The 25,239-nt window shown below is 39.4% G+C and overlaps 1 protein-coding gene and 1 pseudogene across 1 annotated transcript; one reads left to right on the top strand and one right to left on the bottom strand.

Moving 5' to 3' along the window:
- Nucleotides 1-3,210: 3,210 nt before the first annotated feature.
- Nucleotides 3,211-9,841, bottom strand: LOC137002506 (gastrula zinc finger protein XlCGF57.1-like; the record flags this gene model as incomplete). The annotated part of the gene is made up of 4 exons (XM_067362212.1): nt 9,722-9,841; nt 8,739-9,080; nt 3,448-3,726; nt 3,211-3,360 (listed from the first exon to the last, which is right to left on the bottom strand). Coding segments are annotated over exons 1-4 (891 nt in total), but the record flags the coding sequence as incomplete, so codon positions are not given.
- Nucleotides 9,842-15,122: 5,281 nt separating this feature from the next.
- Nucleotides 15,123-25,239, top strand: part of LOC137015311 (zinc finger protein 729-like) — a 343,783-nt pseudogene continuing 333,666 nt past the window's right edge.

The raw sequence follows: 25,239 nt of genomic DNA, 5'->3' as shown, positions 1-25,239 counted from the left end.
GAATTGTTGAACTAATTTACAGTATGTAATGCAAGTACATTATAAGTAACTGTAATTAAATTACCTAAAAATGAACAGTAATCCCTTACTTTACTTTTTCAGTGGATAATTTAATTACTTAATTACAACACTGGCACCCATGGTAGTTAGTCGAATCCGAGGTACCACAAGAGAAATTAAAGATGAAGATCTGAGAGCATGTAGACATGAAGCAGTTGAGTAAAGGCTAGTTCACACTTTTGGCCACGATTTGGTCATCTGAGACAAATTTTTCAAATCCAAAAAGATTCCTATAATCCTAGCCTAAAATCTATAGTCATTGATCGATAGTTTGACATGTTCACAGACAGACAGTTAATCACTGATTAAATTTTACCTCTGATGAAATTTTACCTACGATGAACGTCAAATTGTCTTTGTTTTTCAAGACAAGCCGTGATCAAAATTAACGATAGAGATGTTTTTGCTAGCCACCATTTCAGTCCCGCGTGTAATGCAGCTCACTGTCACTGAACGTTTATGGGTTGATGATGTGAAACTCCGGACAATTTTTCATTTTTATCGCGTCTTGACTGTCGTACAGTCTGACACAAATGACAGCTGAGATCCCCAGTGTGACAGGAGGATCATGTTCGTACAGTCTGACAAGCAACTATCGTAAAGGACTATTATAGATTGCACAGTGTCCACCAGGCTTAAGGTATTGGGGTGCAAGATTATGAAGTGCCTTGTAAGTAAGTAGCACGATCTTGAATTCAACTCAATACTTTACTGGAAGCCAGTGCAATTGCTGAAGAACTGGAGAAATTCAGTAGAAGGTGTTCTAGAAAGAACACAAGCTGCAGAATTCTGAACCAACTGAAGCTTTTGTAGCAATTTAGAGGGAACACCAGTGAGAAGAGCATTACAGTAGTCTATACTTGAAGCGACTAGTGCAGGAATAAGAACTGCTGTGTTATTGGTTGAGAGAAAGTTAATATTACACAAGTGGAACTATGTTAGGGTCTAACCCATCTTTCATTTCAGCTAAACAAACATGGTGGAGTAAAATAACCAGTGGGTTTGGCAGACAGGTAAAATTGGGTGTCATCCACATAGCAACGAAAAATATAACCAAGAGGGAGCATATAAATAATGAAAAGAAGCGGGCCCAAAACAGAACCCTGGGGAACACCAGTGGTGACTAGATGTTCTTGAACTTTTAATTGAATACGCTGAGTGCTTCCAGAAATATACGATCTAAACCAAGATAGAGGAGTGCCAGTAATCCTAATAGAAGCTAACCTGTCAAGAAGGATCTTGTGTGAGACGGTATCAAAGGCAGCGCTCAAGTCAATAAGGACAAGTATGGTTAAGAGCCCAGAGTTGATCATTGGTTATCCTGAAAAGAGCAGTCTCAGTGCTGTGATGGGGAAAACCAGATTGAAATTGTTCATACAAATTTTTATTAGAAAGACGTTCATGAATTTGAATACACTTTTCCACTACCTTAGAGATAAACAGTACATTTGAAATTGGATGAAAATAATCCAAATTGAATGGATCAGCCCCTGGTTTCTTAAGTATGGCATTAATAATATCAGATTTTATCAGAAATATCAGAAAATTAAAACATGGACAAGAAGAATGAGTTGTTGATAAAATGACTAATAAGTTTAATCAGTCATTTTTTTAAACAAATACAAATAAAAGAGACACTAAATGAGACGGATCTCTCTCTTTACTGACTTATAAGAGCCAAATCATTTCAAGAGAAGAACAGAAGCAAAGTGTTTCAAAGATACATGAAAGAATATATTGCATTTGCATGGAAGAGTAGAAGTGGAACGCGCTTCAAAATGGCAGCAGGGATTCCTCCAAAGGGAAGTGTTTAGGGAAGCTTGCGAGTGCTTGTCTAAAACTGGAGTGGAACGCAGCCAAGGAGTGTGTGAGTGTGTGTGGCTTAAATAGCTGGCTGACGTGAAACAGGTGTGCCGTAATCAGGCCAGGTATGTGGGCGCTTGGGATTTGTAGTCCAGTTAATACTCGGGGAGTGAGACCTCTGGTGGCCGATCAAGGGAACTTCTCTGGCGTTTGTGACAGTTGCTCAATGTTCACTTCACTGATGGTGTTTCTTCAGAACGAGAAGGCAGATGTGATTTCACTGATCCACTTCTTCCCAGTGTGAACTCTCATGTGAATCTTCAGCCTTGATTTAAATGTGATGTTTTTACACTTTTGTCTTCTGTTTTTCCTTTCTTGTTCACATCCATCAGGTCTAAAAGAAACATTGAATCATGTGAGATTTCAAATGAGAGACAAACATGAAATGAAAAGTGAAGCTCAAAGATCATGATGAGTTCAACAGTCATTTTAATATCATCAGATCTGATCGACAACTGCTGTGTCACGATTATGATCTATTTTAATGTCATGCAGATGATTTGTGTTATAAATCACTAGTTTGGTCATGAAACTCTAGATGGAGCAGGCTTGACATGTAATCTGTAAGATATCACACCATTTCCTACACGGAACAACCTGATTGCCCTGACAGCAACATAGTGTCGGGCCAAATCCGGCCCACATCTGGTCCGCTTGTAAACCACATGTACTAGATGTGGGCCGGATTTGGGCCACACTATGTTCCTGTCTGGGTGGCCTCTAAATTATGCCAAAAATGTGACAATTTGTTGACAGACGGTCCTTTCACACCAAACAACAAACAAACGTGTTGGACTGTGTGTTCGTTGCACCTTATGTGCTTTAATTGGTCATGATTGACAAATCATGGTAAATCTGGTGAACATCAGCATGTTCTTCAGTATCATTAATAATTGAATTAATAAACACCTCTTTGTTCTTCAGTATCATGAAGTTTCATTCTGCAGGTTCTGGATCACTGGATCTCTCTGTCCTCTCCTTCCAGATGCTTTCTAGTCGTTCTGACAAAAACAATAATACTAAGCAATAATAATAATCAATACTAATTAATATTAGTGTGTCCTGGGCTAAACATCTGATCCAAAGAATAATGAACAGTGTTGGGTTACAGGGTGATTTGGCTGTGACTTATACAGAATAGATTTTGTTGTTCAGCACATAAAATTGAACTACTTACTGTGATTTCAGACTGTGGTGATGTGGTTTCTCCACTGCATGGATCTTCATGTGTATCTTCAGGTGACTTTTAATAGTGAAACTCTTTCCACACTGATCACACGTGTGCGGCTTCTCTCTGCTGTGGATCCTCTCATGTGTTTTCAGAGATGATGACACACTGAATCTCTTGTCACAGTGTGAACACTTGTAAGGTTTTTCTCCAGTGTGAATCCTCTCGTGCAGTTTTAATTGGTTTGCTGTAGTAAAAGTCTTCTCACACTCAAAGCACATGTACTCTCTTATACCAGTGTGAGTTTTCTGATGTTCCTTTAAACTACACAGCAGTGAAAAACTCTTTCCACACACAGAACATGAATGTGGCTTCTCCTTCGTATGAACTCTCAGGTGTCTCTTCAGGTCTGATGACCCAAGAAATGTTTTGCCACACTGATCACATGTGAACGGCTTTTCTCCGGTGTGGATCTTTATGTGAAGCTCAAGACTTTGTTTCTGTGTGAAACTCGTCCCGCATTGACCACATGTGAACGGCTTCTCTCCAGTATGAACTCTCATGTGAATCTCCAGATGATGTTTGTTTGTGAAACTCTTTCCACATTGAACACAAGTGAATGGCTTCTCTCCAGTGTGGATCAACATGTGTCTCTTAAGATGTATTTTTTTTGTGAAACTCTTCTCACATTGATCACATGTGTACGGCTTCTCTCCAGTGTGAACTTTCATGTGACGCTCAAGACTTTGTTTTGTTGAGAAACTCTTTCCACACTGAGTGCAGGTTGTAGATTTATTTGCTCTTTTTTTCTTTAAAAATGTATTTTTATTCTTTGAGCGACTCAAAGGTTTTTCTTCAGATTTGACATGATGTTTCTCCTCCACTTCACTCAGTTCTTCATTCTCCTCCTTCACTTCCATCGGGTCTGAAATGAAAGAGAAAAAGTTTAATTTAATTTTCAGAACATCAAAACTCAAATTTCTGTATGATTAATGCGCAATTCACACAAATTAATTAATGATGATCAATCTATCACTTTTTATTGTGAAAAGTGGTAAAACATTAATGTTTAGGTTTTAAATATTTAAAATAAAACAGCAAAAAAGACAGTCGGCTGCTTTTATCAGGTTCAGCCCGCTGGAAGCCTTCGCACACACTTTTTTCACTTATGATGTGACTGCTGTGGGAGGAGCTTCACTGATGATGTGACTACTTTGGGAGGAGCTTCACTGATGATGTGACTACTTTGGGAGGAGCTTCACTTACATATTAACATAAACATATCTGTAGTCATCAAATCCCATCAGTCTGTTGACAGCAATGATATGAGCTTTAAGTGTCAATTTACAGCAGATCTGAAGACATCAGCATAATAAATGAGGTGAAAACAGGAACTATTGACATTAAGTATGGGTTGAGCTCTTGACTGTCCTAGCACAGCTGTTATCACTTTAAAAGTATTCATGTGAATTAAATGTGGGACAATGGCCTTCATCATCATTACAGTATGCTAATGCTCTGAATCAGATGCGAGGGGATCGTCATTATGCTGATTGAGGACTGTTGTGTCTCTTACACCTCTAAACTGTGCCATCTTCACAGCACACACACGCTTCTTCACTACATACTATTGATCTACTAGTGTCTTCTAATACGTTTGACTAAAGCAACAACTTTTCCGGCTTTAAAGGCTTTGAGAATCTTTATAGTTATAGAAACTTTATAGAAATATAGTTGATTTCTATAACAATTCATCCAACAAACAAAGCACCATTTATAATTGTATATTTAAATGCAGAAAAGGCCTTTGATAGGGTAGAATGGTCCTTTTCCATTTGTTTTTAAATTAATTTCACAAGTTCACAAGTATTTGGTGTGCTGTTCGGGAGGAGGGATCTGAGCTCGGAATATTGGCCCGAACCCAGATAATTTATTCCTCTAGTCATTGGTTGAGTTGATTACCTGAATGCTCTCCACCTGTGATAATTAGGTTAATTATCTGAACCTGCTCCTCACGAATGTTGTTAATAAATCATTAGAATGCATTAAAGGTATTCAGTTTTCAGTAGGAAAGGTGTCATTTAAGCAGCCCCTAAAGTAATAATTAACATTTTTTACAATGGAAGTAATTTAATCAAAAACCAACTTTAGCTCGATAAGAAACAATATGTATTATGAAAAGTGCTTTATAAATGAAAAAGATTTGACTTGAGAGGACTTTTAAATCATATCATCATCTGCATTAAAACACTCTATAATACACCAACAGCATCAGCCATAACTAGTGGTATTATATCAAATCAATTTTACTTTAAAAAGAGGTACCAGACAAGGCTGCCCACTATCAGCACTAGTCTTTGCTGTCAGGGTATGTCACAGCAGTCTAACAGAGGATGATGATGGTAAGACAGGTGAGATCAGACCCAGGCAAAGCTAGGCTGGAGAACCAAGGAAGTGGATGGGGTTGCAGCAGACAGTGACAACAGGCAGTAGCTTGAGGCACCAGAGGCTTGAAACTCTGAGCTGCAACTGAAGCTGTATCAGTCTCTGCACAGCATTGAGGACAACAGCCGGGGTGGGTCAGGATGCAGGACAGAAACGGACACAAGACACAACACAAGACAACAAGAGAGAACAACAAGAAAAGGCAAAACAGAAATAAAAACAGTGACTAGAGAAAACAAAATTAAAGAACTAACTTAACTGCAGATAGCAAATAATAAAACAAAAATATAAACAAAAAGGAAATATCTAGAAATAAACACTCCTCAGAAAATACTAGTAGGTTTATAAATATAGTTGATTTCTATAACAATTCATCCAACGCACAAACCACCATTTATGATTGTATCTTTAGATGCAGAAAAGGCATTTGATAGGGTAGAATGGTCCTTTATTTTCACTGCACTCAGTCACTTTGGTTTTAAATCATATATCATCAGCTGGATTAAAACACTCTATAATACACCAACAGCATCGGTCATAACTAGTGGTATTATATCAAATCAATTTTACTTTAAAAAGAGGTACCAGAAAAGGCTGCCCACTAGCACCACTACTCTTGGCACTTTTCATTCAACTCTTTGTAGCTGCAATACAACAATCACATAACATATATGGAATCCAACCAAAACATCACCATCAAATAAACAGATCAAGAGTAAGAAAAGAAAAATGTCTATGTTTCACAAACAAACATAAAATATTGTTTTGTTAAGTGTGTAAATGAGTCCTAACTGTAATCATTTAAAAAAACTCTATATGAAGTTACAAGTGTCAGAATCGGAATTAAATGTTTTAATGTTTGACCTGAGAGCTGGAGAGACAAGTCACTAAATTCAGAACATGTTTAAACACGCAATGATCACAAATATCAGAGAATATGACAGAAACAAATGGAGTGAGTTTGAATCAGATCTGAATCAGTGTTTTATTAGTGAATTAGACAAACGTTTATCAGCTGAAACTCACCTGTAGTTGATTAGTTTTACTATAACCATGTGATCTGTGACGTCTGAAGCTTTGTTTTCACACACAACCACGGGACTGCTTTGTATTCTGATTCAAATAACATGAAACTTTGCGTAAGTGTAATTCGCTTTTTTGATAAGAATAAATTACAATACCAATAGATATTTAACGAGTTTGTGTGCCCATATAATCTTTAGGGTATTAGGTTAGCTAATTAGGCTTGCTGTCCACTGAGGAGGAGCTCGATGAAGCAGTTTCAATTCAAGCTCTGATATATCCCCCACAGTGAATAAATATAGGTTATGATTACATAGGGCAAGGTACCTGAGATGAAGGTGGAGGGATGCTGGACCAGCTGAGACTGAAGAGAGGTAAGCAGCTGCTTATATACTCTGGCTATTGATTGGATGATTTGATGGGCTCGCTCCTACTTAAATTACTTTTAGGAAATTAATTTACATGAGTAGTTTTGTGCATGTTCAGTTTGTTTTTATTCCCAGTTCAGAAGTACTTCAACTGACCATTCTATGATAATCTTCATTTATTTTGATAATACTATATGCCTAAACTTGCCCAGAAGTCAAGTCAAGTCACCTTTATTTATATAGCACTTTTTTACAATGCAGATTGTGTCAAAGCAGCTTTACATTGATAACTGGTGAATAATTTTGGCTGCACAGCAGCTCTTAGAGAATAGTGTCAATGCAGATCAAAGCACTGTTGAATATCAAATGTCAAGTCAAATGTCAAGTGTCCCCAACTAAGCAAGCCAAAGGTGACAGTGGCAAGGAACCCAAACTCCAACAGGTGACATCAGGTGGCAAACAGGTGTTAAAATGGAGAGAAAAAAAAATCTTGGGAGAAATCAGGCTTTTTTGCCCAGAAAGTTCATCCAGAAATGTATTCACAGATTTGTTTATTCAAATTGTTTAAGTAAAATGACACGTGATAGACTTTTTCTATATAGTTTAATTATTTTCATTATTTTATATGCTTTTCATAGCACAAACTGATTTAATAAAAGTAAATCCAGGCAAAACTGATAAATCCGGATGTGGGCAAGAAAGGCAAATCAAAACAACCAACAAACATGTAAACAATAAAACACAACACTGTCTCTTTTTGTTAAATGTCAGTTTTAATGATCAATAATAACGTAACAACAGTGGAAGGACAACACATATGTGGTTCAGGTAATATGTGCATATAGTCTGCAAACATTATAAAAGTTTAAGCAAAAGGTATAAGAAGCTACAATAATTAATAAAGCAAACAATTCAGTCAAACATACAAAGTCAGCGCTCTAGTAGGCTACAACGGTAAAGTTAAATAGCCTAAATATATAAAGTTATGAAACGTCACTTTCACTTCAACAAATTATAGATTCATGACCAAAGATCACCTGTTATATATACAAAAGATGAATTATATCTCATGTTTAACCACTACAGAGAGTACAGAGTACTAGCCGAGGTAAGACTGTAAGACTCGATAAAAGGGGCGGATCAAGAACACATTTGAAAATTTGGATTTGAAAATTTCTTTGGCTAGATGTGAACTTTGAATTAGATCAGAACTTGGGCAGCAACTGATGAATTTCACAAGAACAGACAAGAACGCATATTGAGAAACGGCTAACTATGAATAAATGAATGAATGAAGCATTTATATAGCACTGAACTATGTACTACTGTATGTACACAATCACATCAGGGGTCGCTCCTCATCCACAAGCTGGATAATTCAACAGCAGACACAGAGCAACAGCGCCAACTATAGGTGGAGAGGAGAGATTTGGCTGAGTCTCTTCTCAGCTGTGGTGATGTGGTTTCTCCACTGCATGGATCTTCATCTGTATCTTCAGGTCACTTTTAATAGTGAAACTCTTTCCACACTGATCACACGTGTGCGGCTTCTCTCTGCTGTGGATCCTCTCATGTGTTTTCAGATATGATGACGTATTGAATCTCTTGTCACAGTGTGAACATTTGTAAGGTTTTTCTCCAGTGTGAATTCTCTGGTGCAGTTTTAAACAGTTTGCTGTAGTAAACATCTTCTCACACTCAAAGCACATGTACTCTCTCACACCAGTGTGAGTTTTCTGATGTTTGTGTAAATATTGCAGCAGTGAAAAACTCTTTCCACACACAGAACATGAATGTGGCTTCTCCTTCATATGAACTCTCAGGTGTGTCTTCAGAGCTGATTCCAGAAGAAATGTTTTGCCACATTGATCACATGTGAACGGTCCCTCTCCAGTGTGGATCCTCATGTGATCTTTAAGAGTTGATGATTGACTGAAACTCTTCCCACATTGATCACATGTGAAAGGCTTCTCTCCTGTGTGAACTGTCTTGTGATTATTAAGATGTACTTTTCGTGTGAAGCTCTTCCCACACTGATCACATGTGAACGGCTTCACTCCAGTATGAACTCTCATGTGAATCTCAAGATGACATTTGTATTTGAAACTCTTTCCACACTGAATGCAGGTTGTAGATTTCTCGGCTCTTCTTTTCTTTAAAAATGTCTTTTTAGTCTTTGAGCGACTCAAAGGTTTTTCTCCAGGTTTGTCATGATGTTTCTCTTCCACTTCACTCAGTTCTTCACTCTCCTCCTTCACTTCCATCAGCTCTGAAATGAAAGAAAAAAAGTGTCATTTATTTTCAGTACATCAAAATAAAATAAAATAAAATAAAATAAAAAAGTCATAAAATTGAGACTTGCTATAAAATATCCTGATCATTTGATGCATTTGCATTTTCATAAATTAATTGCATATGTCCCTGAAACTTTAACATTAATCTTCCAATTGTACAGACTCACAGGTCATCTCAACGACACAATCCAGAGGTCTGGGTGAAGATATAATGTGTGTATTTCTTTTCAGCGCTCATGTGATGTTCACTTAATTTTTTTTTAATTTAGTTTCAATTTTACTTTAGCTCAACGCTTAATCTGACTCCAATTTCAAATGGTTATTAAAATTAAATATCACTATCTTCGATAAAATAAAAATGACCATTTTATGTACTTTTTTATGATTTGTTTTTTTTATTCATTTATCTGTAAAAGTACCATATTTTTATGTAAAATAAGCTTATTTAAGTTATATTTAATATTTATTTTACATTAGAAAAAAAATCATTCCAGTAAGACCAGACAGCCAAAACGTGTGGTGACTTTGGTGACATATGATGGTATAAAAATATCAGAAATATCAATATCCACTCCATGGCTGTAGTCCTCAATGGCTGCATATAGACTGAAATATATCATTGTTGTAATGAACTTAACCTCTAAGAATGTTTTAAAAAACTTTTTATGTTGAAGAGACAAAATACGCTTACAGACAAATATGACCATGATATAAGGAAAAGACAAAGTAGGAGACCGAGAAATTATTTATTTCTAAAAAATATAAATAGTACTGAGAACTATTAAATATATTTGATCAATGACAAAAATATCTAATGTGGTATTAACGGTCATATTTTGACAAACTTTTAGACTGATATTTGATTTATTTTCCTAAAACTGTGTAATTATTAAGGGCCGGTCACACTAGACTTTTCCTTCCACTGACTTCCATTCATACACATGTGAATGTGGGACACCAGAAACACAAGATCAAGAGAAGTTTGCAGTAAAGTGGAGCAGATTGTACATTTTTACATTTTGAAATGATTATTATTTGTTATTTATATTTTAAAAGAGAATCACAGAGTGTGACATCATATCATGACAGTTTCAGCGTCTGTAGAAAGTTCACATGCTCAAAGTCTAGACTGACTGCATCTTTAAATGTGTTATTATCAGTGTCCTTCATGATTCACTCAACCCTGTTACTTCTGACATGATTTTCCTGCTTTCAAAAACACCCAGGAAGTGACATCATCTTTCTACAGTATGATGGGACAAGAAAATAATCTCAATCCATTGTCTCAGTTTTTACACAAATGAATGACTGCATTCATCAACCCTGTTATCAAAGTTACTGTAAGAAGAGATTTTGCTCAAGTTACACTTACAACCCTGTCAGCCATTCTGGAAAGTTCATTTACTTCAAACATTTTGGTGTTCACAGTTTATTCCTAAAAATAACAATGTTTTAAACTATATTGAAAATGCCTAAATCCTGGAAACACTCCTGCAAACTGTGAAATAAATATTTAGTTTGATCTGATGTTGACAATCAATATAAAAGTTTCTCAAACTTCCCTTTACTGAGCTCTTGTGAGAAAAGAACATTATGTCTCATTTCAAATGTTTGAACCTCTCTTTCATGCATGTTGTTCAGCATCATGAATGAATGAAGAATAAACACCAACCTCTTTGTTCTTCAGTATCTTCAGTGTGTTTCATTCTGCAGGGTTCTGGATCACTCATGTTCTCACTGTCCTCTTTAATAAACTCAGTCTTTGCAGATTTCAGCTCTTCCTGATGCTCTGATGCTCGTCTGATGGGAATATTCCAGCATTTATTGATGAACTGCTGTGGGAGGAGCTTCACTGATGATGTGAGTGATGTGGGAGGGGCTTCACTGATGATGTGATTGATGTGGGCGTGGCTTCATTTACTGAACTGAAGATTGGTTGGAGGAGCTGATCTGCCAAAATCAAAAATATATCAGTTACTGTGTTTAAATGTACAAAAAGCAATTTTACATCGAAAACCCAGTAAATGCAAGTGTCTATTTTAATGTTTCAAATTACTTTAGTGAAAACAAAATGTCCAATCATAATTTAGTGTAACAGATATATTTATGTACAAATGAAACAACAGTTATGTTGACCTGTACTTAATAAAATATATAAAATAATAAGAGATCCTACAAATGAATGAAATCTAGTGGTTTGAAGGAAAGTGGCAAAGTATAAAGATTTAAAATGACAATTCAAGAGTATTTTGGGCTTCACTGTGATCCTTAAATACAGTGTTTGAATGTCAGAAAATGATTCTTCTTCTAAATACTGACAAGTTGTTTTCTTTCTTTCTTTCTTTCTTTCTTTCTTTCTTTCTTTCTTTCTTTCTTTCTTTCACTTGCTGTATTAACCCCTTATATTTGACCCTTAAACTAATTGCATTAATCATTTATATCCGTCTATTGTAACGCAACTGATGCTAATTCAGAACTTTTTTGTTTCTAATTCTAACTTTATTCTGTTTCTTCATTAAAATAATGACATATCTCTAGAAAAGTATTAAAGAACTGTAAGAAAAACAGAAATAAATGTAGATAGTCATCATTTGAAAGTGCTCCTCCTGAACTTTATTAAATTAAAACATCATATCTGTAGAAACTGTACACGCTGAAAGTCTAGAGTAACTGCAGATTTAACTAGTTTTACTTCAACAATTTTTGTCCTACATGTTTCTCTCTACCCTGTTATTGCTGACATGGTTTTCCTTCTTTTAAAAACAGAGGATTTCTTAAAATTGTAACACCCAGGAAGTGACATCACCTGGGCTCTTTCTACGACATGATGGGAGAACAAGAAAATAATCTCAATCCATTGTCTCAGTTTTTACACAAACTGTACAGTGTTGATCACATTACTCAACCCTGTTACCACAGTTATTATAAGAAGAATAATCTCTATAAGTATGAATAACGTCTATAAGAGAAATACAACAGTAAATCTGAATATAAATGTGCAGAAGTGCTTGAATCTTTCTATCATGAATGTTGTTCAGCATCATGAATGAATGAAGAATAAACACCAACCTCTTTGTTCTTCAGTATCTTCAGTGTGTTTCATTCTGCAGGGTTCTGGATCACTCATGTTCTCACTGTATATATAAAATATATCAGTTACTGAATTTGTTTTTATACTAATTGACACATCTAATTGTAAGGGTGGAACTCCTACAGCGGTTCAGACTGTAAGGTTTGCCGAGCGAGTAAAGAAACTTCATCAGTAAGATGTTAGAATACTGTACATTTCTTGTCTATTACCACCCACTGCAACTTATACCAACGACGGAAATAAGCACAGTTATAATAGCAAAATATGTGGGAGAGCGTTGCTATAGTGTGACAATATTGTATTGCAATAGGGAGCACATTAATGTTAATACTAAATCAAAACTAGTTAGCACATCATTTGTAATAGAAAGGGTTTAATGAAAATATCTGATTATGGTTACACTTAAAATAATCACAAAATAGATGTATGAGATGATAAAATCATATACCATTAATTATGGTACACAGCATGTATGAAAAAGTTACCTGAGAGATAGCTAAAGAGAGAGTGAAAGAGGAAGAGAGAGAGGAACAGAGAGGGCCCAAGAAAAGAAGAGCATAAAAAAGACCAGAGTAACAGTTACGATCTTCTTTTATCCCTTCCTTGACCATGTGATTTAAACCCAAATGTGAGACATTCAAACTGACCAATCAGAAGATTACAACTTCCCCCCACTGTACTAAAGGTGTGACCATTTGTAGACCCCCAATGTATATACATTTGGCCTACAGGCCTTGATCACTATCAACACCTTTGTGCTTCCAAATGGCCCTTAGCAAGAGAGAGGGGGTTGAAACAGTAAATCAAATGTCTTTGTTCATTTTATATATTTTCAATTCTTCTGTATTAAGTAACTGATGCTAATTCACAAATTCATTTTATTGTTTACCCAAACATTATTCTGTTTCTTTATTTAAATATAGTCAGATATCTAAAATTTGGAAAATAATTTAAATTCTTCCAAATGTAAATAAGGAAAACAGTTGGAAGCATAAAGACAGAAATAAATGTAGATATTTGTAGTCATCAAATCCCCTCAGTCTGTTGACAGCAATGAAATGAGCTTTAAGTGTCAATTTACAGCAGATCTGAAGACATCAGCATAATAAATGAGGTGAAAACAGGAACTATTGACATGAAATAAAGAGTGTTTTCAGCAGTTTCTCTGTTAATATTGATGATCCTCAGACTATCAACACTCATTCAACAAGACATTCAGATCATCTCACTTTATTCTGAGTGTTTGCTGTTAGAAACTGATTATTTGAGTCAGGATATATGAGAAAAGACTATAAAACTGCTCTTTAAAAGAAGAGAATTGTGTGGTCTGTTCAAATGAAATGTGTGTTTATTTCACATTAGTTTCTTCTTTTCTCACAGTGATGGAGTGTGAAAGCAGGAGATACCAACACAAGCTCTACAGATGAGCCTGATATGAAACACCAAAAACAATCCTGAGGAGTTTAAATGTGTGATGATGAACAAAGCTCATATTGATCTCCAGATAATACTACATAAATATAACAAAACATATAGAAATGTCATATATATTGTCAGTCGGTGTGTCTTTCTATCATTCAGAATTAACTATATGATTATTATCATATTAACCCTATGATTATTCAGGTACCCTAACACTGATTTCATTGGTTATGATATAAAGCAGTTAAAACTTAAATCAGCTTAAGCTAAAAATCTCTATAATCTACACTTAATGCAGTTGATCTGAGGAAACCTTTCACTCCTCAGACTCTCATTCTGGTTTATATTTCTGAAAACTCATTTTAGTGTATTTCATTTACAGTGAGTTTACACTTTAATTCTTCCTCTCTAATCTACATGTAGCCTTTACTGGACAAACTGTGATCCGTATGAGTTTAATACTGAACACTGCTTTGATATCTTAAATACGAGATGATTCTGTATTATGACAACAACTCTACTCTATTTTTAAAGGTTTTATGATTTTATGATCTTCTGATCTAATTTCACTACTGCAATCAATGTACTTATTAGAAAATCAAACTTACAATTCATATCTATCATATTGCTGTAGTTATTAATCTTTAATGGTTGATGATGATGAGTGTCCTTATGTTTGTTTTTGTGTTATTAATGTCATATTGTGAGAAATATCAGTATTGTCTTTCAATAGAGCAGTTTTATAGTCTTTTCTCATATATCCTGACTCAAATAATCAGTTTCTAACAGCAAACACTCAGAATAAAGTGAGATGATCTGAATGTCTTGTTGAATGAGTGTTGATAGTCTGAGGATCATCAATATTAACAGAGAAACTGCTGAAAACACTCTTTATTTCATGTCAATAGTTCCTGTTTTCACCTCATTTATTATGCTGATGTCTTCAGATCTGCTGTAAATTGACACTTAAAGCTCATTTCATTGCTGTCAACAGACTGGGGGGATTTGATGACTACAAATATGTAAATTTATTTCTCTCTTTATGCTTTCAACAGTTTTTGTCTTACAGTTCTTTACTACTTTTCTAGATATCTGCCATTATTTTAATAAAGAAACAGAATAAAGTTAGAATTAGAAAAAAAAAAGTTCTGAATTAGTATCAGTTGTTTTACAATAGATGGATATAAATGATTACAGGTCTCTATCAATGAAGCTCCTCCCACATCACGCACATCATCAGTGAAGCTCCTCCCACATCAATCACATCATCAGTGAAGCTCCTCCCACAGCAGTTCATCAATAAATGCAGGAATATTCCCATCAGACGAGCATCAGAGCATCAGGAAGAGCTGAAATCTGCAAAGACTGAGTTTATTAAAGAGGACAGTGAGAACATGAGTGATCCAGAACCCTGCAGAATGAAACACACTGAAGATACTGAAGAACAAAGAGGTTGGTGTTTATTCTTCATTCATTCATGATGCTGAACAACATTCAAGATAGAAAGATTCAAGCACTTCTGCACATTTAGAGAAACCGTTAATGTTCTTTTCTAACAAAAGCTCAGTAAAGGGAAGTTTGAGAAACTTTCATAATGATTGTCAACATCAGTTCAAACTAAATACTTATTTCACATTATTTCAATATCTGCTTCACAGTTTGCAGGAGTGTTTCCAGAATTTAGGCATTTTCAATATAGTTTACAACATTGTTATTTTTAGGAATAAACTGTAAACACCAAAATGATTGAAGTAAATGAACTTTCCAGAATGGCTGACAGGGTTGTGAGTGTAACTTGAGCAAAATCTCTTCTTACAGTAACTTTGGTAACAGGGTTGATGAATGCAGTCATTCATTTGTGTAAAAACTGAGACAATGGATTGAGATTATTTTCTTGTCCCATCATGCTGTAGAGAGAGCCCAGATGATGTCACTTCCTGGGTGTTTTTGGAAGCAGGAAAATCGTGTCAGAAGTAACAGGGTTGAGTGAATCATGAAGGACACTGATAATAACACATTTAAAGATGCAGTCAGTCTAGACTTTGAGCATGTGAACTTTCTACAGATGCTGAAACGATCATGATATGATGTCACACTCTGTGAATCTCTTTTAAAAACATAAATAACAAATAATATTCATTTCAAAATGTTAAAATATACAATCTGCTCCACTTTACTGCAAACTTCACTTGATCTTGTGTTTCTGGTGTCCCACATTCACATGTGTATGAATGGAAGTCAGTGGATGGAAAAGTCTAGTGTGACCGCCCCTTAATAATTACACAGTTTTAGGAATAAATTAAATATCAGTCTAAAAGTTGATGTCAAAATATGGCTGTTAATATCACATTAGATATTTTTGTCATTGATCAATTATATTTAATAGTTCTCACAACAGAAACATGCTCTAATGTTTTAAATATAATAATTGAGTAAAGAGGACACGCCTTGCCCAAACTCTCTTTTCCCCTCGTTTATCTGTACACCTCTACCTCTCCCCCTCATCCCTTCCTCTCCCCCTGATTCAAGACACTGAAAGTTCACTAAGAATATCTGTAGACCACATAAGATGTTTCTTGTCAATTTATCTTTCCCCTTTCATGTTTGTCAAGGGTCACAAGGACCCTTTTTTAAAGACAAATATGGGCAATTTAAAAACAAAAATAACAATTTCCTTAAACTGAGTGGTTGTCAGATTCCTTAATCCTTGGCTAGTTTGCCACCTGAACACACACGTACACACACATGCACACACACACACACACACACACACACGCACACACACACACACACACACACACACACAAACTGAATGTACTTGATTATACAATGTCAATTGGTTAAAAAAAAAAAAAACTCCTTAATTGGTCCTTTGTGGACAAATATCGGCACCATAGGGAATGAACGGGCAATACTATAATTCAGAGCAATGTTTTCTTTATTTTCTTAATATTACTTATTGAGAATTATTTAAGGGAAGGTGGCAGAGCAGCTATTTGGGAAATTCTGTATCCAGAAGACCTCCATTCAGTGCTCATTGTCTTAATTTAGTAAATCTAAATTTAATAACCATTCGATATTGGAGTCAGATTAACCGTAGAGTTAAAGTAAAATTGAAACTAAATTCTAAAAATTAGGTGAACTTCACAGGAGCGCTGAAAAGACACGCATTATACCTTCACCCAGACCTCTGGATTCTGCCGTTGGGACGACAGGTGGCTCTTTACAATTCGTTGATTAATCTTAATGTAATTAAATTATGAAAATGCAAATGCATAAAAATGATCAGAATGTTTTATAGCAGTTGTCTATCACAACAAGGCTCAATTTTATGACCTTTAACTTTACATTTCTCTTTTCTCTCTTTAAATTATTTTGATGTACTGAAAATTAAATTACCCTTTTTTTTCTTTGATTTCAGAGCTGATGGAAGTGAAGGAGGAGAATGAAGAACTGAGTGAAGTGGAGGAGAAACATCATGACAAACCTGGAGAAAAACCTTTGAGTCGCTCAAAGACTAAAAAGACATTTTTAAAGAAAAGAAGAGCCAAGAAATCTACAACCTGCACTCAGTGTGGAAAGAGTTTCTCAACCAAACAAAGTCTTAATGTTCACATGAGAATTCATACTGGAGAGAAGCCACACACATGTGATCAGTGTGAGAAGAGCTTCACAACCAAACAAAGTCTTAATGTTCACATGAGAGTTCACACTGGAGAGAAGCCGTTCACATGTGATCAATGTGGGAAGAGTTTCAGTGAATCTGCATACCTTAAAGATCACATGATGATCCACACTGGAGAAAAGCCGTTCACATGTGATCAATGTGGGAAGAGCTTCATACGAAAAGTACATCTTAAGGATCACATGAGAGTTCACACTGGAGAGAAGCCACACACATGCCATCAATGTGGGAAGAGTTTCAGACACTCGTCAACCCTTAAAAAACACATGAGGATCCACACTGGAGAGAAGCCGTACGCATGTGATCAATGTGGTAAAACATTTGTTGGGTCATCAAACCTGAAGAGACACCTGACAGTTCATACGAAGGAGAAGCCACATTCATGTTCTGTGTGTGGAAAGAGTTTTTCACGGCTGCAACATTTACATGAACATCAGAAAATTCACACTGGTGTGAGAGAGTACATGTGCTTTCAGTGTGAGAAGACTTTTACTACAGCAAACCATTTAAAACAGCACCAGATAATTCACTCTGGAGAAAAACCTTACAAGTGTTCACACTGTGACAAGAGATTCAGTCGGTCATTATCTCTGAAAACACATGAGATGATCCACACTGGAGAAAAACCTTACAAGTGTTCACACTGTGACAAGAGATTCAGTCAGTTAGGACATCTGAAAACACACAAGATGATCCACACTGGAGGTAAACCTTACATGTGTTCATACTGTGACAAGACATTCAGTGATTCATCATCTCTGAAAAGACATGAGATGATTCACACTGGAGAAAAACCTTACAAGTGTTCACACTGTGACATGAGATTCAGTCAGTCATCAAATCTGAAAACACATGAGATGATCCACACTGGAGAGAAGCCGCACACGTGTGATCAGTGCGGAAAGAGTTTCTATAATAAAAGTTACCTGAAGATACACATGAAGATCCACACTGGAGAAAAACCTTACACTTGTTCATACTGTGACAAGACATTCAGTGATTCATCATCTCTGAAAAGACATGAGATGATCCACACTGGAGAAAAACCGTACAAGTGTTCACACTGTGACAAGAGATTTAGTCGGTCATCACATCTGAAAACACATGAGAGGATCCACACTGGAGAAAAACCTTACAAGTGTTCACACTGTGACAAGAGATTCAGTCAGTTAGCAGCTCTGAAAACACATGAGAGGATCCACACTGGAGAAAAACCGTACAAGTGTTCACACTGTGACAAGAGATTCAATCAGTTAGCAGCTCTGAAAACACATGAGAGGATCCACACTGGAGAAAAACCTTACAAGTGTTCACACTGTGACAAGAGATTCAATCAGTTAGCAGCTCTGAAATCACATGAGAAGATCCACACTGGAGAGAAGACGCACACGTGTGATCAGTGTGGAAAGAGTTTCCCTAGTAAAAGTGACCTGAAGATACACATGAAGATCCATGCAGTAGAGAAACCACATCACCACAGTCTGAAATTAAGTAGTTCATCTTCATGTGCTGAACAAGAAAATCTCTTCTGTGTAAGTTAGCCACAGCCAAATCTGTCCTCTCTAGCTTTAGTTGGCCCCATGGGAGACATTTGACTGTTGAGGTGTGTGTGTTGGGGGCAACTGGTGATGAAGAAAAATGCCATGTGGCAATATTGATAATATTTCCATTTTAAACCATGAAGGCGAGCTAGTTGATATCACACAATCAATGTGCAAACTTTGTGAGAGTTATGCGGGTGAAGAAGTCTCAAACTCCATGAATGATGATCTGCTTTTATTTCGTTTTTCCTTTTTTATTCAAAATATTAAAAAAAATGTTTACTGCAGCATGAAATATCTGATATTCCAATTGTCAAATATGTGAAAGTGGATGTGTTTTGCTGTTTAAACACCTTTATAACGATCATGTTAGTTGAGCTGCATGCGCGATGGGCGCCGCCATGTTAGTTTGCGCTGTACAGAGAATCGGATCTGTTAGATTTACAACATGTGAATTCTTCCACTTCTCCCGAAATACATGAAAGTAAGTAAGTCGGTGAACTGGGGAAGAATAGAGTAAGCTTTTAAGTTACTATCACAATGTGTATCTGATATGAATAAAACATGTGGTCTAATTATTATTGAAAGGGTTGTTATTTCCGCTTCTATAGACATCAATGTGTATTTTACAAACTCTAAATGTATTGTTTTGTTAGTACTCATGTGTATTTAAATGTCTGAAACCTAAAATAATCATTATTTGGTTAAAAACACTGCATAAATGTGATAAATGAAAAGTGCTGCGTGCGTCCGTCTCTAGTTTAGCGCCAGCCAAAGCGCGCAAGTATATTTAAATTTGGCAGTTGGTCACGTGATGCACTGAACGTTCTAATTACACCGGTGTGATTGTACGCATCAAAGGGTTAAATGAGGAGTATGCCATCTAACTAATCGGTTCCACTTTATATTAAGTGGCCTTAACTACTATGTACTTACATTTAAATTAATAATTTGATACAATGCACTTATTGTGTACATACATGTTTTTACATTGTACTTATATTTTAAAAACACCTGCTTGTAATTACATCTGTAATTAATTTCTGTAATTATATTTATAATTACACTGTTGACCCATCCCTTAACCATTACCCCTACCCTTAAACCTACCCATACCACCAAAGCTTTCCCTAACCTTACCCGTATCCCACATCAATAGCAGCAAAAGTGTTTTGCAATTCAATATGAACACAATAAGTACATTGTACTTATTTTTTGTTGTAAGTACTTAGTAGTTAGGGCCACTTAATATAAAGTGGGACCAGATAACTAATGAATGACTAAGGCATTTATATAGCACTTTACTATGTAATACTGTACACCCTAAGTGCTTCACAATCACATCAGGGGTCGCTCCTCATCCACAACCTGCATAAATTAACAGCAGCCACAGAGCAACAGTGCCAAGATCAAATCTATGGTTTAGTGATAACTGTTACAACACAGACACAGGAAGCAGAGATGTAAGCAGTTACGGTGTTTATTGAAGTGATCAGCAGAGCAACAGGTAAGTGGATGGTGATGATGATGGTAATGGAGATGAATACAAGTTAATACTGTCCTTTTCTTGTGCTGCAGGTGATGGTGGAAGGAGACGCTGGAGACGGCAGACAGGAACACTCACACACACAGGCAGGTAGGAACACGGGGAGAACTGGAGACGATGGAGACGTAGGAGACGATGGAGGCAGGTAAGTATCGTTTTGGGAGTCCTTGAGGTAAGCATACAACAAGTTGTATAACGAACGAGACCGGACAATGTGTGTGTGTGAGTGTGGAGCTTTTGTAGTGCGGTGATGACTGTGATGATGAGAATCAGGTGGTGGTGATTAGTATTCTGGTGATTGGGTGCGTGGGTAAGGGAGTGAGGTGGAACCTGACGTGTCTGTGACAGTACCCCCCCTCCCACGGCCCGCTCCTGAGGGCCGAGGACCCCGACGTCGTGGTGGTCGTCCTCGAGGTCGTGGGGCAGGTCTGTCTGGGTGATTGGTGTGAAAAGTCTGAAACAGAGCAGGATCAAGGATATCATTCTTGGGGACCCATGAGCGTTCCTCGGGACCGTAGCCTTCCCAATCCACTAGATATTCTAAGAGACCACCACGGCGCCGGGAGTCCAGGATTTCTCGAACCACGTAGGCAGTACCATCGTCCAGGATGAGTGGAAGGGGGGGCTCGACGGCTGCCACGTCAGGTTCTGTGGAAGGAAGAACAGAAGGGTGGTGAGGTTTTAAGAGTGACACATGGAAGGTTGGATGAATTCTTTTGTATTCTGCAGGAAGTTGTAACCGGTAAGTGACGGGGTTGATCTGTTGGAGGATGGTGAATGGGCCAATGAAGCGGGGACTCAGCTTCTTGCAGGGCAGGCGCATCCTGATGTCTCTGGTGGACAGCCAGACCTTCTGCCCCGGTTGGTAGGTTGGAGCGTGGGAGCGCCGAAGGTCGGCTGTCATCTTGCGCCTAAGCAGGGCTCTTTGCAGCTGGTGGTGAGCTGAGTCCCATACCCTCTCGCTCTCCCGGAACCAGTAATCGACTGCTGGTACGTTGGAGGGTTCCTCATCCCAGGGGAACAGTGGGGGTTGGAAACCGAGTACGCATTGGAAAAGTGTTAATCCAGTAGTTGCTTGACGGAGGGAGTTCTGGTGGCCGTGACAGAAGGTACGCAGGAAGCGGCCGATCTCCTGGATCTTCCGTTCCGTCTGCCCGTTCGACTGAGGGTGGTATCCAGACGATAGGCTGACGGTCACACCCAGGAGGGAGAAGAACGCCTTCCAAACTCGAGAGACGAATTGAGGTCCTCTGTCAGAGACTATGTCCTCAGGGATTCCATAGTGACGGAAGACATGGTTGAACATTAATTCCGCTGTGGCCATAGCTGTGGGTAGACCTTCCAGGGGGATCAGACGGCAGGCTTTGGAGAAACGGTCTACGACAACCAGAATACAGGTGTGGCCATCAGATTCGGGGAGATCCGTGATGAAGTCCACTCCCAGGTGTGACCAGGGTCTCTCAGGAACGGGCAGAGGATTGAGCTTGCCGGTGGGAAGATGGCGTGGGCTCTTGGAGATGGCGCACTCCCTGCAGCCCTGCACGTACCTTCTGACGTCGCTGGCCATGTTTGGCCACCAGAAGCGCTATTTAAGCAGCGAGAGGGTCTCATTGACCCCCGGGTGACCAGTGCCAAGTGATGAGTGAACGGAGTGCAGGAGTGGAGTGCGTTGTGTCCTGGTGATGTAACGCAAGCCCTGGGGGCAACCCGGCGGAGTGCATGAGGAGGCATTGGCGGAGGGTAAGGTTTCTTCTGACCATTCAATGGGACTCATGAAGATAGATTCAGGTAGGATGGTTTCGGGGTCGTCATTCTTTTCCTCGGGAGCGTGGATCCGTGAAAGAGCATCGGCTTTGAGGTTTTTGGAACGGTATGAAATGGAGAAGTTGAATCTTGAAAAGAACATTGCCCATCTGGCTTGGCGAGGGATGAGTCGTTTGGCAGCTTTCAGATATTCTAGATTTTTATGGTCTGTCAGTACTTGGAAAGGGTGGTTTGCTCCCTCCAACCAATGCCTCCATTCTTCTAGGGCGAGCTTTACAGCCAGGAGTTCGCGGTCCCCATTGTCGTAATTCATCTCCGCCGGGTTGAGCTTGCGGGAGAAGAAGGCGCATGGATGGAGCCTACTTGGATTCCCCTGCTGCTGTAAGAGAACCGCTCCCACTCCGGTGGTGGAGGTGTCCACCTCTACGACGAATGGCAGTTCCGGGTTAGGGTGGACGAGGAGGGGAGCGGTGGTGAAGGCCTTTTTGAGGGTCTCAAAAGCTTCTGTGGCAGGTTGGGACCAGGACAGAGACTTGGGCTGCTTACGGAGGTGGTTGGTGAGTGGGCTGACTATGGTGCTGTAATTCTTGATGAAACGACGGTAGAAATTGGAGAAGCCGAGGAAACATTGGAGTTCTTTTATTGTACTAGGAGTGGGCCAGTTCTGGATTGCAGAGACCTTCCCCTCGTCCATCCGGATGCCACTGTGGTCAATCACATATCCGAGGAAATGGACAGAGGGCTGGTGGAAAGAGCACTTCTCTGCTTTCAGGAAGAGATGGAACTGCCGTAAGCGTTTGAGGACCTCCGCAACGTGGTGGCGATGTTCGGCCAAGCTCCGGGAGTAGATGAGGATGTCATCAATATATACCAGCACGAACTTGTGGAGAAACTCCCGGAGCACCTCGTGGATGAAATCCTGGAATATGGAAGGGGCATTGACCAGGCCATATGGCATAACGAGATATTCATAGTGGCCGGTGGGCGTGACGAAGGCGGTCTTCCACTCGTCCCCCTCGCGTATCCGGATGAGGTTATACGCGCTGTGGAGGTCCAGCTTGGTGAACACAGTGGCACCGCGGAGATGTTCCAGGGCCGCTGGGACGAGGGGAAGTGGATATCTGAATTTTACGGTGATCTTGTTCAAGGAGCGATAATCAATGCAAGGCCGCAAGCCTCCGTCCTTCTTGGCCACGAAGAAGAAGCTTGAAGCAGCAGGGGAAGTAGACGGGCGGATGTATCCTTGGTTAAGGGCCTCTTTGATATATTCCTCCATGGCCTTCTCCTCCGGTACTGATAGGGGGTATATGCGTCCCCTAGGCACTGGCTCACCCGGTAACAGATCGATGGCACAGTCCCATGGCCGGTGTGGAGGAAGTTTGGAGGCGCGTTGCGGGCAGAAGACGTCACTGAAGGGGGCGTAGTCGGGTGGAACATCGACTGAGCGCTTTTCCACAGGACTTTCGATGGAAGTGGCGTTGATAGAGATATTCTTGGAGGAAGGAGATCTTGAAACTGGAAGTTCTGGGAAGCAGTTGGAGAAGCAGTTATCGCCCCACTTCAGGACTTCGCCCGTGCGCCAGGAGATGGTGGGACTGTGGAGTTCTAACCATGGGCGCCCTAGAACCACGTCAGCGGTGGATTCCTCCAGAACCAACAGATGGATGTACTCGGTGTGGAAGATACCCACTTGCAGCGGAAGGGGTCCCGTGACACGACGAATCAGCTTGCGGCTCAGGGGTTTGCCCGTGATAGAATGGACCTGGTAGTTAGTCGGAGAAGGCGAGGTCTTGAGGCCGAGGTGTCGACGGAGGGCGCCAGAGATGAAGTTTCCTGCTGACCCTGAATCGAGGAGCGCCACCACTGGAACGGAAGCATTATCAGCAGTAAGGTTTACTATAGTAGTGAGTGGTTTCATCTGTTGTATAGAAGGAATGATAGCACTCACCACGGGCCGAGGAGGACGGGTTGGGCATGTGGAGATGACATGCCCAGGAGATCCACAATAGAGGCAAAGATTCAGGGTCAGCCTTCTCTGTCTTTCTGCCGGGGACAAACGGGAGTTATCCACTTGCATTGACTCAGTGGCTGGTTCTGGAGGGCTGACGGGCTCGGACCGACGGAGGGTGGAGGTCAGTGGCTGGCCCTGGTGCTCTAGGAGACACGACTGCATACGAGAACCTACATGGATGGCGAGTTGGATGAATTGTTCGAGCCCAATGGAGTCCTCGTATGCAGCGAGATGCAGCCGCACATTAGGCTCCAAACCTTGTCGAAAGGTGGTGATGAGGGCTTGTTCATTCCATCCGCTGGTCGCGGCGAGCGTTCTGAACTGCAAGGCATAATCGTTAACAATACTGTTCCCTTGTTTTAAATTGTACAGTTTCTCACCAGTTGAAGAGTCGGCTAGGGGTTTTCCGAAGACTTCTCTGAAGTGGGAGACAAATGCAGAATAGGATTGTATGACTGAGCCTTTTTGCGTCCAGAGGGAATCTGCCCATTGAAGGGCCTTACCTTGCAACTGGGAAATTATGAACGCTATTTTTGCCGTATCGGTGGGATAGAAGTGCGGCTGCATCTCCAAGACCAACTCACACTGAAGGAGGAATCCGCTGCAGTCCTCCGCCGATCCTGAGTAGGGCGCCAGTTTGGCCATGGGACTGGCGGTGTAAACAGGTGAAGCAGCGGTGCAAGGCGGGTGCGGAAGAGGCAGCGGCGGTGGGTGCTGGTGACGGTGCTGGGTGTTGAGGAGTGAGTGCTCGGCGCAAAGCGTCCACGAGCTCTTGAAATGGATCACGGTTGCTCATGCTGATGGATAGCTGTTCTGGTCCGGTCTTCTGTTACAACACAGACACAGGAAGCAGAGAAGGTGTTTATTGAAGTGATCAGCAGAGCAACAGGTAAGTGGATGGTGATGATGATGGTAATGGAGATGAATACAAGTTAATACTGTCCTTTTCTTGTGCTGC

This window comes from Chanodichthys erythropterus, chromosome 3 (assembly GCF_024489055.1).
Source record: "Chanodichthys erythropterus isolate Z2021 chromosome 3, ASM2448905v1, whole genome shotgun sequence".
In the NCBI taxonomy this organism is placed as follows: Eukaryota; Metazoa; Chordata; class Actinopteri; order Cypriniformes; family Xenocyprididae; genus Chanodichthys; species Chanodichthys erythropterus.
This window is presented reverse-complemented; position numbering and strand designations above follow the sequence as displayed.